Consider the following 16233-nt stretch of genomic DNA (forward strand, 5'->3'; position numbering starts at 1 on the left):
TTTCTCATCAGCATTTGATGATATTTTTTTTCAAAATGCTTATTTTATCTTTCTACATTTATGCTAATAATCTTAATGATGGGTTATACCTTACCTCAATTGATCCAAACAATCAAGGTTCTTTAACATAGGACATTATTCTCATTAATAATGAATATATCAGTTATTTTTAATAGCCTTCTACATGTATCATGCCCCATAATCTAATAGCCTTCTACATGTATCATGCCCCATAATCTAATAGCCTTCTACATGTATCATGCCCCATAATCTATCATTAATTTGTCCTTGTTTATTAATTTACAAGGTTAATGGAGTATTTCTAGAATAGCATAGAGCACTGATTAGCCTAAAACAAAATATGCTGCTGTAAAGGTCATGTATTGCTGCATTTTAATGAAGACAGCATTATGAGAAATCATTCCAGTTACTGTACTATTGATAAAGAAAGTAGGAGATCTAGTTTCAGGTCACAATAGCTGATCCTGGTAAGGACTGAGCCAAATGTGGCTTTAAATGCACTATGCATTGCTATGAATAAATGCATTTTTGTATGTTCCAATGAGTATCTAGCCAACACTATGGTATTGAGGTTTTGATGAACCAAGGTCAGGTCTTAATAGGCAGTGATGATTGGCTATGGATGATTAGTAGACTGTTCATCCGTCACATTTTTTTTTTCACTGAAGCCTCTCGAGCGTTCAGACAGAACATATTTGAAACAATTTAGTAATTAGACATGAGAGGTTAGTGAGTATAAGAGGATAAGATAATTAGGAAACGACCAATGAGGGCATTTTTATATAATTGAATGGTTAAAGGTTTTATACACAAGTAGAGGGGTATACATGTATGTATCTATGTGGAAAGAAAGGTGTCAGGTAATGAATTTACAAAAAGAAGAAAGGGAAGGCAAATGAGGCAGTGAAAAAAATACACAGGGGCGGCGGGCGAATTCGCCCCGGAAATGCCTAAAGTCACCCTCGAAATCACCCAAAATCATGCTTTCGGGGGCGACATAAAATCTGAATGTCGCCCCCGAAATTATTGCAGAGTGATAACAACTCAACGACCCACTAGCGCCATATGCTCGAGCTCTGCTTACCATTTAAAAATCATCCCAAATCCACACTCAAAATCATGAATAAGCCTTGAAAATAGCGAGGAGCGCAGTTTCAAATTCCGAAGTTGCGTCTTTTTTTCTGTACCACGTATTTCCACACACATGGTAAAGAGGTATGGAAAAGAAAATCAACGCGACGGTCGGGAAACAGTTGCATGAATAGGGGTCCATTATGACTACCACCATGTGCAATTTCTAATGCACATGTTTCCCCTACAGATTTCACAATTCTGTGATAAAATAATTCGAATTAGACAGGAAATATATCCCAGAGTCTAGTAACCTATCATTGGTGAGTTGTCATTCGGCTTTGCTTTTCAAAACGGCCTTTTAACATCCAAAATAACTTACCTTATTTATTAATTATAACTTAAAAATCATTTGTTTTATTTTTCTCGGGATGTGGTTAATATCAGACAATAAATCATCAAATAAAGCTCCATCTATTTTACAAGGCCGGCGGCAGGCGCACGCATTGGTGCTTGTATTAGCTAGCCAGTCTGAGCTCTGTCTCTCTGCCAGAGCTCTGGGGGACAATTCGCTCTGTAAAGGCCTCAATGATGGTGATTTTCTGTTTCAGACAGAGTTTACATTTCAGGTATATTATTCAAAACTGCCAATAAAGTTTGATGATTTCTGCATTGTCATGTATATTTAAGTTCTTAATGAATACATTCTCACCAAATTTAGACTCCCCCATAGAGAAATGCAATTTTTATGGAGATCTGTGGGCCTTTATTACATGTACATGGCCGAGTACAGGGTATTGTACTGGAATAGACGGAGTAGAAATTAGATATTGAATTCATTTATATCCAAGTCCAACTCACAGTCACACACACACACCCAAGATTCTAAGCATGAAAAAAATAACTTAAAAAATCATACAATATTAAACAAAAAGTAATAATTCATTAATAAGTGAACAGGTATTCCTCAAAATACAAAAAAGTAGCATTAAAAAAGAGCCCCCGAAATGCAAAAAGTAGCCCCCGAAAGGTAGAAATGGAGCCCCGGAAATTTGACAAAAAATGTAAAATGGAGCCCCCCCAAAAAAATGAGGAGGACAGATGAGAAAAAGAGTGGTTTACATAAAGAGAGATTGAGAGAGAGAAAGGGGGGGGGGGGATATAGTGTGTGTATGTGTGTGTGTGTGAGAGAGGGGGGGGGGGATCAGTTGTTGTGGAAAGAAGATTGGAATTGAAATTGAACATTATGGTCAAGTAGTCTGTTCATATTCAAGTCAGGATGTCAGTCTTCTGAATCTATGTCACATTATTTTTTAAACAGTTACTTGAGATCTTCAACCAGAGCTCCAGTGAAAGTGGATCCATTCAAGGTCACACCAGGGATCTGTGTGTGCTCCTGTCTTCATCGGTATGGCTCCAGCAGGAGCTCACTTCTTACAAGCGTCTCCTTGGGGAGGAGGAGGCCAAGTATGTTGTATCTTTTGTTTATTATACCATCAGAAAAATAATCATACTAATATACATTTATATAATTCCATTCATCTAGAAATAATTTGCTTCCTTGCATGCTATTATTCGGACTTGAGCTAATTCAAGCGCTTATTGCACTTGATTCATCATCCTGTTGGGTACCCATTCAACTCACCTGGGTTGAGTGCGGATGAATTTCTTGCTGAATGGCATAAATGCCATAATTATGACTCTAACCTTTGAGCCTCTGTTCGAAAGGGGCGAGTATAGCAGTAAAACCACTACACCACCTTGGTGCTCTGACAATTTTTAGTATGGTTTAATTTTGAGAGAGGTTGCAATATGGGGGTTGGTTGAAATATGTCGCCTATTTACCATTTTGTGTAGTTTCTAGTTAGACTGTACCCATTTCATCTATTATCCACTGAGATTGAATACCACTCAATAGTTTAAATTATAAGATGTTCATGATATGAACAAAATTTCTATTTGACAAAGTGCAAGAAGTAAGTAGATGAAATGAAAATTATACCATCTGTGCATTAGAGTAAATGACAGTTAGCTCCAGTTACTATAACACTAAGTGAAAGTTGGACCAAATGACGATCGGAACAAACTGATACATAAAGCAGGCATAGCCACGATGGTGTTTATATTATTGGAGAATTAGACCTCTGACTTACATGTAACAGCCACTGTGTTGGTCTTTCCATTTCATCGGTGAATAAGTTAGTAATTCATGGTATGAGTAATTTGTTTAATTTCAGACGTTTCTTTGGTGGTGTTGAGAAGCAGCTGAGTCAGCTAGAGACGGTAGTGCAGCAGCAGATAATATCAAGTCATGTAATGGTGGTCTCGACGGTCATCTTACAAGATGCCGAGAGTCATAACTGGGCTGACCAGAGGCCTTTCTTTGAGGTGAGAGAATACAGCGGATGCATCCAAATTCATCTGATGTAACTTTATGGTTATGCATGGCTATGATATGCATTTTTTGTGAAATCACTTGAAGAAATCAATGAGGAATAATCATGCATTTTTGAGGTGAGCTCTTATTAATGATCAACTATCATCAATGATTAGCCTCCATACAGCAAATAACCTGAAAGCTTAGTGACTGAACATGGAGCTGGTTTTTATGCTTGATCATGCACAATAATCAATGAAATAGAGGAGGTGCCGCGGCCGAGTGATCTAAGGCACCTGGCTATACATGGAAAGTCCGGGGTTCGATCCTCGGCCGCGGCACCTATGCCTGTGAGCAAGACATTTAATCCACAACAATGCTCTTTTATCCTGCTTTAAAATAAATAGAAATGCTATATGCATTATTGGTAACTACATGTTGGTGTGCACATGTTACAAAAAAAAAATGAAATGGAAGTCAGGCCCCACAATCAATCCCTAAGCCTTTTGTTACGTGGCCCTGATCAACAATTATTGCTATTACAAGAACTGGGGGGTGTTTCACAAAGATTTAAGTATGACTTAGAGTCGCACTTAAATGCCGAGTTGCGTACGGTATGAAAGGCTTGACCGCATTGGTCAGATCGTGCCATGAGGACGCGCACTACTGCGTATCTATCAATAAGATCGCGCGTTGCATAATCATGTACGCGTCGGCATTTAAGTGCGACTTAAGTCATACTTAAATCTTTGTGAAACACCCCCCTGGATTTGAGCTTTAATCTGGAAGTAAGGTTTCTCCTTTCTTGTAGGATGAACGATGTTCCTATTCCGTTCAGATGTGGCATCTTTACCTTCAGCGTCTTCAGCATGAGCTGTTCACAGTATGCCCTCCATCTCAATCACAACAGATCTTCGTCTCGGTCCTCAGTGAATCTATCACCCTACTCTCATATCGATACAACAAAGGAAAGCCTTCTTACAAGAGAACTCGCCAATTTAGGTGAGTTCCCATGTTTGGGTCAACTCTATAAATACAAAAGAAGCATTTTGCTACTACTATCCAGTTCTTCCTCTACAAATGTTATCCCAATTTACAAGAATTTACAAGAATAATAACAAAGATTGTATTGTGAAGCAGCTGTATGTGTATGTTTTGATTTATAGGGTCCACAGTTGTTGGTCCCATTCTATGAAATTGTAAAAATTATAAAAACTGCAGCTACCACAGAAACTTTGATTTAGCTAATTATTGCAATTGATGGCAATGTTACAAATTGTAACTAACAATTGATTTCAAGTTTTATACAATGAGGCCCAGGCAGGTTGCATGAAGCTGTTTGTAATATTACGCCTGAGTTTACTAACAACTGAAATACATGTACAAAGTATTAAAATGTAAGCACATAGTTTCTCCTTGCCGACATACAAAGGGGTCACTTTATTTCTAATCATTTTATTTAAATTGCAGCAAATACATGTTTCAACTTGATCTGCAAAAAAAGTCAGATGTTCTTTGACCTTTGCTAATGCAGTAACATATAGTTCATAAACATGTTTGGTATCCATTTTCCAGTATATAAAATTGTTTTTAAGTTATGTATAACTTAAGAAATATTTTGGCGAAACACCTCCATGGATGCATTCTAAAAGTAGCACTTTGCAATTTGTACTTCAATGTTATTCCCCAATGTTATTGAATCCTATTGAATGGAAGAATAATTCTATATCAAAATGAACTTACCATATTGTTTTACTTTATTTTTGATGTGCAGGGCTGATATCACATCGGTTCTATTGACAGCCCTCACACATCTATGGTCTGCCTGTAGTACCCCTCAACAGCTGGTCTCGCCCCAATCCCTACTCTCATCCACCCCTCACTACCCCCTCAACTCATCCCTTCTCAACATCCACAATTCAGCCTCCTGCCTACTAGGGGCCCTGGCCGTGGTGACCTCGCCCCTCTCAGATCTCTATAAGATCTGCAAGAAGGGTTATCAGAAAAAGAGTGTGACACATCGCAGTGCGGTGGACAAGGAAGGGGCGGGGTCAATGGACTGTGATCAGAGGGTGTGGCTTGCATGGATTAGACCCGCCCTGTTTGAGCAGCTAGAACAAGGGTAATAATTGAATTTTGCGTGTGTGTGTTTTGTGATTTAACTCACTAGAGTATAGATAAATGTTGCTATGCTTAGAGAAAGGAACAAGGGGATCGATGTATTAAATTCATGTCCAAATGATGTTGTTAGGATAGCGCTTTACTAATGGATAGATACAAAAAGCAAATTGATTTTGTTTTAACCGTGAATCAATATACTATTGAGCTATCATGTCTCTTCATTAATCTCTATAACTTTTATAGAGATAAAATGAGAAGAGAGGGTGCACAAAACAAAGGTTAATGGAATTGAGTTATCATTAGGTGATCATAATAAGGATTATGATTAGAATCAAGATAAGGATGAGATTCTTATAATGGATGATGTGAGTTGTTAGAAGATTGACAAAGTGTTCGTAAGAAAGAAAAGAAAAGGCAATATGTGATGGAAAAATAGAGATGATGGCACTTTTCAGATTTTTGAAAATCATTTCTGACCTTTCTCATATTCAAGATGGAATTTCCTACCCGACAAGATTGCATCATTCATCTTGCTGAAACTCCTTGCTAGCCAACCAGCTCTTAGTGATGTTCTTACTCTGCAGGTATGTTAATAGTCTAATCTTGTGTTAACAATCAACAAGTATTACATGTAGTTTTTCTCTCAAAAATATTCATTCTATATCTATATATGATAAAAAATTTATCTTAAACTACACAATTTTTAAAGTCAGATCTTGACAGAAAATGGAGAAAACCTGAAAAATTTCAGGAGGAAACATTCAAAGAGTCGTTTAAAAAGGCCTACCTATTTCTAACAACATTGCCAATTTGAGTATTATTACAGAAATTCATGTGACACTTAATGATTTCATAGATTTTGTGATCTATTTCACTGGATTATTTTCCTATTGATTTCTATCTCTTTCTTTTCATTAAAATAGATATATACTAGATGGTTTTCCCCGTTTAATGTGAATTATCAATTATTACGAAACCATTAATAAAATACTTATTTTCTTGTATATCTCAGACTCTGCTCTCTCGAGATGCTCTGCTAGCTACACTAATGATGTCAAACACTGGTGCTTCAGTGAGATATGAACTCTCCTCTATCCTACAGCCTCTTATTGATGTCTTAGTACTCTGTTCTGATCATCCTACAACTCTTGGCTCAGTTCTTATGGCTGTCATTGAAAAGTATGGCAAGTTCCCCCAAGTCTGCGCAGTCCCCCTTGTCTGCGCACACGCGTATCTGCACAATTCTAGTAAAAGAAGATAGGCAACGAACACAGACTTTACAGATGCAATACATAGACAGATATTCATCAAAAAATCAGACTCAAAATATTGGAAAAATAATGATTTTGGGCATTTCATGTGACGGCGTCAAAACGCTGCCTTTCTCATCAAAATCCCTGAATCGTGTGCAAAGTGAATGGGTGCGCAGACATGGGGTACCATTTGTTTTTTTTCAATCTGAAAATGACTCTTCAAGGTCTTTTCCAAGAAAATCCTATATTTCTTTCAAAATTTTAGGAGATGTTTGGTACACTTACTCATAATAATATAAGGAACATCGTTAACTGAAAGATTTTGTGAAATAGAAAGAAATTCGTGTAAACTCAAATTGTTAGGTGCACAGACTTGCTCCACTAGATATACAATAGGCCTGAGTCACGTCAGAATTTTGTTGTTCCGGAATCCGCTGGTGTTGTGCCGGTGGGAATCCGGTATCCCAATAAATGAATTCGCAAACGGGGAAATAAAAAGAAGTCACAGATTATACAATATTGATTTCATTTTTAAACAAACATTCGTAAAAAAAATGAGAAAAATAATGAGAAGACAGGAAAAAAACTTGCAGATGTTTATGTGGCCATCTTTTTTCAAACAAACATTCATAAAAAAACAAGAAAAGTATTATGAGAAGACGGGAAAAAAAATTGCCGATGTTTATGTGGCCATCTTGTTCTCTGTTAGTAGCTAAGCTACGAGACACATATAGAGTCTGCCACCCTCCATATGCGTCTCATCACAAAACTGGAACTCGGACGGATTCCAGTATTCCGTCCGTTCCAACCCAGGCCTAATATACATGGTAGATTATTCTTCTTTCAGGATTCATGTTTAGTGTTTCCTAATTGGGGTTTCCCCCAAATGCAAACTGTTCCAATTTTATACGCATTGGTTAGTAGGTACGTGTGCCAATCAAGACACTGTAAGAAATCTCCTTGAAAGATGATTTGAAATATGTTCAATTACTCGGCCATATTCACAAATTTAAAAGTAAAATTCTGTATGAAGTATTTATTTTTTGAACTCAATTGTCAAATGTTTAGGCTGATTTTCTACTAATTCACACCAGAACCACTGCTTTGAGACAGAGAATACGAATTGATTCATAAATGTTGCTGTGAAATAGTTTTAAATATTTACCATAGTACACCTGCTGACTAATAGTTAATACTATATGAAAATGGGAATTTTGAAATTCTTACAAATTCCAAAGTTGTGCAAACTTTTTCAATTCAGTTCCGGATGTTTTATCTCTTGAATTGATGGAATCATTGAAATATTTGTTTGCTTTGTTTGTTTCAGACAAGACAATTGGCCGATGTTCCGATATGATAGCCTTCCAGGCAAGACAACGTCTGTACCTGATTGGCTGCTCTGCCTGTTTACCGTTCTCAGACCATTTATCCACAGGTAAGAAGAAGACGGAGTTGGGATGTTTGTTTACATTACATTTCATTTACAAAGTGCCTTTTCATAAGATGCTAATTAAATGTAACAATACATCAAGAAAAGGATGAAAAAAACAACAACACAGGTAAAGCTTTACATTTCCTTACAACAAACTGTACATTTACCTACCAAGATGGTGCAATTACAAGAGGTGTGTTTTCATATACTTCTTCAATACATTTTAAATAATTGATGTGAACAGGCTTCAGATTTAAAAAAAAGATATATTTTTGGCTGTTCTGCAATTGTATGAATATTTACAACTGAATATCTAAATTTCATTCTTAAATCATTATATCACTCGTTATTTCTGATTAAAGATATATTTTCATTTTCTTGTTTATAATTTTTGTTATTATTTGATTGTGTAGAGGAGTATTAGAGGCTGGTGAAGTGCTGATGAAACCAAGAAGTTACAGTGAGACCAGTGGATTCTTAGAGACACTTGGGGAACTCCCTTGTGGATGTCGTCCAAAACACAGGACCACAGGAACAGCTTCTCACAAACAAGGTATGATGGTCTGCTTTCAGTTCATAAAGTGCGGAACAGCCAAATATTAATTATTTGCAAAAGGTTTCAAGAAAAATAATTTTTTTCTATCAATGGTTATACTGCGCATGCCTATTGTGGAAAAGGGAGAATGCTGTTTTACACTACATGGATGCATAGGTATACATTCATACATCATTTATACATCATAGCAGTGTCTTAGAATTAGAAAAAAAATTGAATCATACCAATTACCATTGAAGATGTGATTCAAATCATGATTCAAATCATGATCTCTTTAATCTAGTATTAGTGGTATTAAAACACTATATTACACTACTTGTTCTTGTTTATCTATCTCAAGATATTTTCCTTTGTGTATGTTTCTTACAGAGAAAGATTCCATGTTTGGAGCACTGAAAGCAATACTCAGATGCATCGCTGAGGATCTGATCGCTCTACCAACCACTCTCAAGGTTTTCTTCTTCTCACTTCAAGAAAGACTCCAGAGCAACAGTATCAGATCCTGCCATAATTGTGTGGCTCTACAGGTATGCTCTCATTAAACCACTTTTATACTGGAACTGGAAGTCCCCACTAGAGTTTTTTTTCTTCTAAAGTCGGTAGGAATTACAGAATACAGTAGTAGTAATATTGATATTGGTATTTCATTTAGCATTACAATGAAAGCAATTGACATGAGATCATACAAAGAGAAAATGGAAAAGAGGATGTTTAAGATAGAAGCCCAGGTTGCCTGGGAAAGGAAAAATAAATTTTGATATGTGTTGTTTGGTAACTTCTCCATGAATAATTGCTCTTGATTGGTTTACCCTTTTTTTAAATCTACGCTGTCTTGATTCCAGTCAACTTATCGTCTGAGTCACCATTCTATCCATTGTTATTGTATTATTTGTCTGTTTGTATATACCCTTGTGCTAGTAAATATTATGTCGTTTTTTAATACGGAATATAAATAAACCAAATCTAGTAAGATCAAATTAGTGTAGAAGTTTTTCAAACACCGTGAAGGCCACAGTGCCAGCTGCATTAATCCCTAGGGTTCGTAATGTGTATATGATTTTTGTTTCCCTTTGTGAACAAGGTGCTACATAATGATCAGCATCATTATCATTAATACTAAATAGGTTCATTATTGCGGAATGAAATAATTGCTAGAGGGTATTAATTTGTCTCGCAATCTACTATGGTCAACAAGGAAATTCGTGATCACTCTCGCAAAAAGTGTTCACTAGCTTACAAGTTCACGAGCTTTCGAGTGCCACTGCAACTCTTTATCAAGTGACGAAAATTATCTGATACGGTAGTCAATTTATACCAATCCCCAGGACCGTACGCACGAACGCGGGAACAATAGGTGGGCACTGATCCGTTATGTGATTGGTCGGGCGTATATGCAAATAAGCCGGAGGTATATGCAAATACGCCGCGAGTCGGCAATATGCAAATAAGACAAAATTGGCGGGCTCGCTAGTTTCCCGTGGGTGGGGGTTGACTAGCTGAGCGGTCCCTCGCTCAGTCGGGTCGGCGTGCACTGCCAGGTAAGGGGGTATTGTGCTGTCGGATGGTTCGCATCCAGAAATTGGGGATGTCGATCCCGCTGTCTCTGTTGAAGTTGTTAGGACAAAGACGTATACTAATAGCCTCCTTAATCCTGCGTGTATACCAATGTCTTGCTTTGGCAACGCAATGTACACCCTTCCAATCTGGATGGTGTTGCTTCTCCCAAGCATGTTCTGCCACCGCGGATGTGTCGGTTCGCTGTAACCGAACATTGCGCTTGTGTTCAGAAATGCGTTCAATTATCGATCGGGCTGTTTCACCGATGTAAGACCCGTCACATCCCTGGCAAGGAATGTTGTATACTACGCCATCACGTCTGTGATCAGGGATGGGGTCTTTGGGGTGCACAAGTTGTTTGTGTAGGGTGGTGTCCGAGCGGAAAACCGTTCGGATACCGTGACCGGCTTATTTGCATATACGCCCGACCAATCACATAACGGATCAGTGCCCACCTATTGTTCCCGCGTTCGTGCGTACGGTCCTGGGGATTGGTATAAATTGACTACCGTATCAGATAATTTTCGTCACTTGATAAAGAATTGCAGCGGCACTCGAAAGCTCGTGAACTTGTAAGCTAGTGAACACTTTTTGCGAGAGTGATCACGAATTTCCTTGTTGACCATAGTAGATTGCGAGACAAATGAATACCCTCTAGCGATTATCATTATCATTGTTGATAATGATAATGAATCTAATAATGATTGTGATTAAATGTATCTTAGATTATTGGGAGCTGTGTGTATGCTACATTGAGTGATGAGCAAGAAGTCAGGAGGATTGTGGGAGATTCTGTACCAGAGGGTATTATTAAAAAGTTTTCTCAGCTTGGAGATTATACCTTCCTTTCTTTGACTACTACATCAAACCATGGTAAGCTATTTATTCTTGTTCATTGTTATCTTCAAACTGGGATATTGATAATTACATAAAACATTGAAACAGTGAGTTAGATAAGTCTTAGGTGAGCTAAGCTGCCCTCAAAGTTTTATTTTCATTTTTGAGATACAAAGTTTTAACAGCCAGCAATGAACAATGTGTTCAATTAACTTGTTTAATCCAATTAAGTTTGTGAAAAATTTATAAGAGAACACATTAACGATTACTAATGCTTTGAACCATTCTCTTATAGGAACACAGGAGAAGTTACCTAACCCTCTACATACCTTCATCAATCTAAACACTGATTGGTTACAAGAACAGATTGATATCATTATAGATCACCTTGGAAATGAGTAAGTCTCTTTAGCACTGGGTTGCTTTTCATTAAGCTTGTAAAAAATACATTGTACAAGAACAGTAAATGCTTCAGAAATTGGGACATTTTACTATTAATAACATTTAGATTTGTTATTGATAACAAGCTTTATTAATTGGAACCCAGATTAATACATTTATTCATTAGGTAGAGTTCACTCTGCAAATTGGCAACAGCATTTCCCAATCAGCCAATAATTTTGCTATACTGTCCTAGATAGTAATGACTTCCCTGCTGCAAAAGTAGCCTCAAATATTACCACAAGGTATGTGGATATCAATAAGTACTACTAGTATATAAAATGCTACGTGATAAGATACAAATAATTCATTAGATAGATTCAACAAGGCAATAGCAATGGTTTCGGAAATTGATACGCATCACGTAATTACTCCAATTTTCAATACAGGTTTATGTGCATTATTTGGTTTATGAAATGATGTTGTATGCCCTTATTATGTGATCATTATTCTCATCTCAAAATCAAGGCCAGTCATAAGGAAATCTTTGGCCATAAAGTAATGCCACATGGCAAGTGATTGTTTGATAATCATGATATTGGTTTTTTTTTCAGATCACTTGGTGATCTCACCAACTACAACTGGGATGAATCTAGTCTAGGTTTTGTAGACGATTACTACACAGTGCAAGCTGACAATGTCAACAGGATGAAAGATGGTATGTATTCAAGGATAACTGTCTTTTTAATCATAGATAACAAATTCTCATTTGGTAGTATAATCAAGGCATATATGCTTCCTCGTAAAGATGAAGTTCACCCTGGTGTTGGTTTTAATAAGAGCAGAAAGCATGAGAGAGGCATATTTATGAAGGTTTATCCAAAATCCATGAGACTAACAGAGTGCAAGTGTGAATGTATTTTTTATGATTTGCCTGGAAAGTCAGTTGTAACATTGCACTCCTGTCTTTCTTTGGTTCTGATTTATCTCCTTATATAACTCTCTCCTTCCCTTTCTTTTATTTGTCTTTCAAGTATGTCTTATGCAAACTTTTTGTTATAAAGATTCCCTCTTCTCTGATATATTTTCTACTATTCTTCCTTTTTGTTCATATCCACAGCAAGCTTTTGCTTTACTTTAGGTCTCTCCACTTTTAAAGGAACGCTCAAGGTTGTTTTCCTTTTTTTGTTTATACATATTGTAATCATTTATACTATTTCAGGATGAGTTATATTTCTTTGTATTTTGATTGGAAAATAGTGAAATGAAAATAATTATTTTGTATCACCTTATGGAACGAGACTTAAGTAAGTGCAGTTATTATGGAATCACTCAAACTTTTTATCCTTCTTTTTTTTATTAGGTGCTGCTGGACTTAAGAAAATCAGCATCCTGTTCAGAAATAATCTGGTAAGACATTTTCATGTATTCATTACACATGGACAATTCCATCAAATAATCAACCTTCTGTTCATCTGATCTTTCCCCTTCTCAATTTTACTTCACTACATGAACTGCCAGATCCATCATAAAGAATATTACACTCATACATATGAACTAAAATAAACAGAGACCAATCATTTCAGGAAGATTCCTTAATAGAGTAGAGGGTTGAAACGTACAATTGCCTGCATGGGAAAACTACTGCAATTATCATCTGAGCCAAAATATTCTACCGTTCTGTCCAAGTGCATGCTTCATAAACTATATTTTTTATCTGACCCATTTTATCAATGTATTTTTTTTTCTTTACAAATGTAAATCTTATCATACTGCGTTTAATACCTGAATTTGTCTTTTTTAGTTTTGAAGTCAGTCCATAGTTTATGCACATTAAAAAAAAGAAATACTTAAAGCAGAATCATTTTGTTACCCTGTTGGGGTAGAGGTCAAATTCATTCTTTTAAGATATATACTCAATATAGCATGACATGAAAGAAAATAACAATGATAATGTTGGAAGATTAATGATAGTACTATGACATGGTACAATGTAATAATGTCTGTAAATGATTTAGACAATGCATGACTTTCAGATATGTCGCTTTCCAGACTAAGGTCTGAATTCAGACTTTTTCAATATATTTTCATCCATAGTAAATACCCTTTTCATGTAGAAAAGGGGTCATTTAGATGATTTTCAGACTTGTTTAATCAATTTAACTGAATTCCTTGACATTTCACCCAAACTCATTTTTTTGGCATTGAATTCAGTCATTATATTCAAATGGGAATGTTTGTTTAAAAGCACTTCTGCTGTTGTTGTTTTAGGCATGGTTTCAGCATCATCTAGACATCCCTCCACTTCTACAGACCGATGAGACACCTACCATACCAATCTTCAATCCAGATATCATCCCTACCGTACCCTCAGACATACCCACACCAATGTCATTCAACCCCCTCTTCTCTTTCAAACGGATTGATGATTCTCCCTTCAGTCATGAGACCATCGCTGAGTATCCCTACGACTGGCCTAAACTTCTGCAGGCCGACCTGGGGCTGAGTGAAGCTGGTTTCCGTTCCCTTCTATCCCATCGTTTTGAGATGCAGGAAGATGCTAACATAGAGGAGAGTGAACGCAAACCAGTCCGTGTGCTTAGATCCAAGTTTGACCTGGACAAAGGTGACCTGGTTTGAAGTCTTGTTAAAAACAATTTCTAAAAGTAAAAGATAGATGTCAATGTGTTGTGATTTGTGAGGTTCAATGATGGAAGAATATAAGTGATCAAAAATAATATTTATCGCAGAAGAAGTAGTATATGCTGTTGGATTCTAGAATCACCAAAATTATATCAAATCAAGTCTATGAGTCACACGCATCGCACTCTGAAATGTTTGAATTGGACCATATAAAAATGTTCGGCCAAAAATTTTCACTTGTTCGTTGTTATATTTTGAAATATTAGGGGAGAGGGGGTTAAGTGGTTTCTTATCCAGTGGATCCGTTCTGATATGCTTTCTGAATAATACAATAATAAGATATATAATATTTTCATAAATACCAAATAGAGAAAAGAATTTGAAAGCTCACCGTGATTGTTTTCACCTTTCCCATGTGAGTCACCGATGATGTATAATATCATAGGTATCAGTACATCATTACTTTCTGATTTTCAGTTGATCACTACGTGTACATGTTAGTGAAATTACAAGTATAATTTTGATATTCAAAAAATTTATGTAAAATTTCTCTGAAAGTTTTTGTTTTTATTACTACACTTGCTATTAGACCCATTTACATTGGGCACCTTCCTCATTCCCTGGGTAATAGTCATACAATTCAACAATCACTAAAAGAAGTGAAAAAGGTGATTCTGAAAAAGTAGCTGTTGTCACTTGAAGACATGTAGCTTTAAATATGTGTCGTTAACAGCTTATGAATATCAAAGGAAAATATAGCCTCAGAGCTTGCCAGTATTTTAACATTAGAATGTATAGTATATCGTTGTACATACACACTAACAAATAATATTCTTTATATTTGATGTTCACTCTGTAAATTATAAACTTTTGTAGAAACGATATATTTGTTTGAAGATGTTTTGAAATATATTATTTTTTAAATATTTAATGACTTAATGACGACAGTCCTATTAGGGCTACTCACATGTACAATGTCAAGAGGTTGGCATCTTTGTGTTTCTACAGACCTTTATTTAGATCTGGGGCCCGTAGCACAAAGGTTAGTGATTAATGAAATGGCTTATCAAAATTGTTGTTGTATGCGCATTTCGCTCAGGAGAGTGACTGGGAACCAATCAGAAATGTTCTTTTAAATTAGTAATTAATCACTGATCTTTGTGTTACGGGCCCCAGTTTCTCTACTAGACAGATTTTCAATGCTACGTAACAATATGATATTCATTATCCACCATTCATTCAAAAGCCACTTATGCATTATGGTATGGAGAGAAACATTGACAAGTGTAACACAGTACTTAGTTTTGTAAGACAAGAAAATAAGTGTACAGACCAATGTATGGTATTTACTTGGTGAAGTGTAGTTTAAGTACTAGGAAGTTTCAAATGTACATTTGTCACATCAGCACCTCAAAAAAGTACTTAATAAAAATGAATTTATGACTATGTGCCAATTGAAAAAAAACCCATTTAAATGTACATTCCCAAGATGTCTGATAGGGTGGTTAAGGAAGTATACATGTACATCTATGAAGATTGTAGTTGTCCAGAACAAATGTAGTTTATGATGATTCGTTTGTACAAAATAATGATGATGCTATTATATATACAGGTAATCATGTGCAATCTAAGTGTATGTATTCAAGCAAGCCATGTTTCTTTTCATTAGAGCTGTATATATATTTGTGATAAAGATTAGATATTTATGAAAGAAATTCTTTTAGATTTGGATCATGACGTACCACTCTTTATATGTGTATTTATTATTGATAGTATACAGTATATTCATCAATTGATTGCTGATAGCATTTTTGTGATGTGAGTTGATATTGCTGTACGCTTTTGTACTACACTGGTATTAAGAATGTCATGCAAACTTGAAAACCCAAATTGTATTTTTCGTTATATTTAGATAGTTGCTCATGAAGAAAGCAACAGATTGGAATGAGTTGGAAACAGAGGAAGGTACAAGTAAGGTAGCTTC

General features: G+C 36.1%; 1 protein-coding gene across 2 annotated transcripts in view; it reads left to right on the top strand.

Moving 5' to 3' along the window:
- The window catches only part of LOC129260967 (uncharacterized protein KIAA0825-like), a 28807-nt gene extending 13906 nt beyond the window's left edge, over window positions 1-14901 (top strand). For both annotated transcript variants that reach the window (XM_064114288.1, XM_064114289.1), the window contains 14 exons: window positions 2414-2559; window positions 3330-3480; window positions 4281-4471; window positions 5244-5591; window positions 6084-6174; window positions 6603-6769; window positions 8171-8278; window positions 8689-8828; window positions 9201-9358; window positions 11114-11261; window positions 11521-11623; window positions 12221-12324; window positions 12970-13016; window positions 13878-14901. In XM_064114288.1, coding sequence (XP_063970358.1) covers window positions 2414-2559; window positions 3330-3480; window positions 4281-4471; window positions 5244-5591; window positions 6084-6174; window positions 6603-6769; window positions 8171-8278; window positions 8689-8828; window positions 9201-9358; window positions 11114-11261; window positions 11521-11623; window positions 12221-12324; window positions 12970-13016; window positions 13878-14246 — 2271 coding nt within the window. In that variant the 3' untranslated portion in view covers window positions 14247-14901. The remainder of the gene's footprint in view (window positions 1-2413; window positions 2560-3329; window positions 3481-4280; window positions 4472-5243; window positions 5592-6083; window positions 6175-6602; window positions 6770-8170; window positions 8279-8688; window positions 8829-9200; window positions 9359-11113; window positions 11262-11520; window positions 11624-12220; window positions 12325-12969; window positions 13017-13877) is intronic.
- Window positions 14902-16233: the final 1332 nt, after the last annotated feature.

This window comes from Lytechinus pictus, unplaced genomic scaffold, assembly GCF_037042905.1.
Source record: "Lytechinus pictus isolate F3 Inbred unplaced genomic scaffold, Lp3.0 scaffold_19, whole genome shotgun sequence".
In the NCBI taxonomy this organism is placed as follows: domain Eukaryota; kingdom Metazoa; phylum Echinodermata; class Echinoidea; order Temnopleuroida; family Toxopneustidae; genus Lytechinus; species Lytechinus pictus.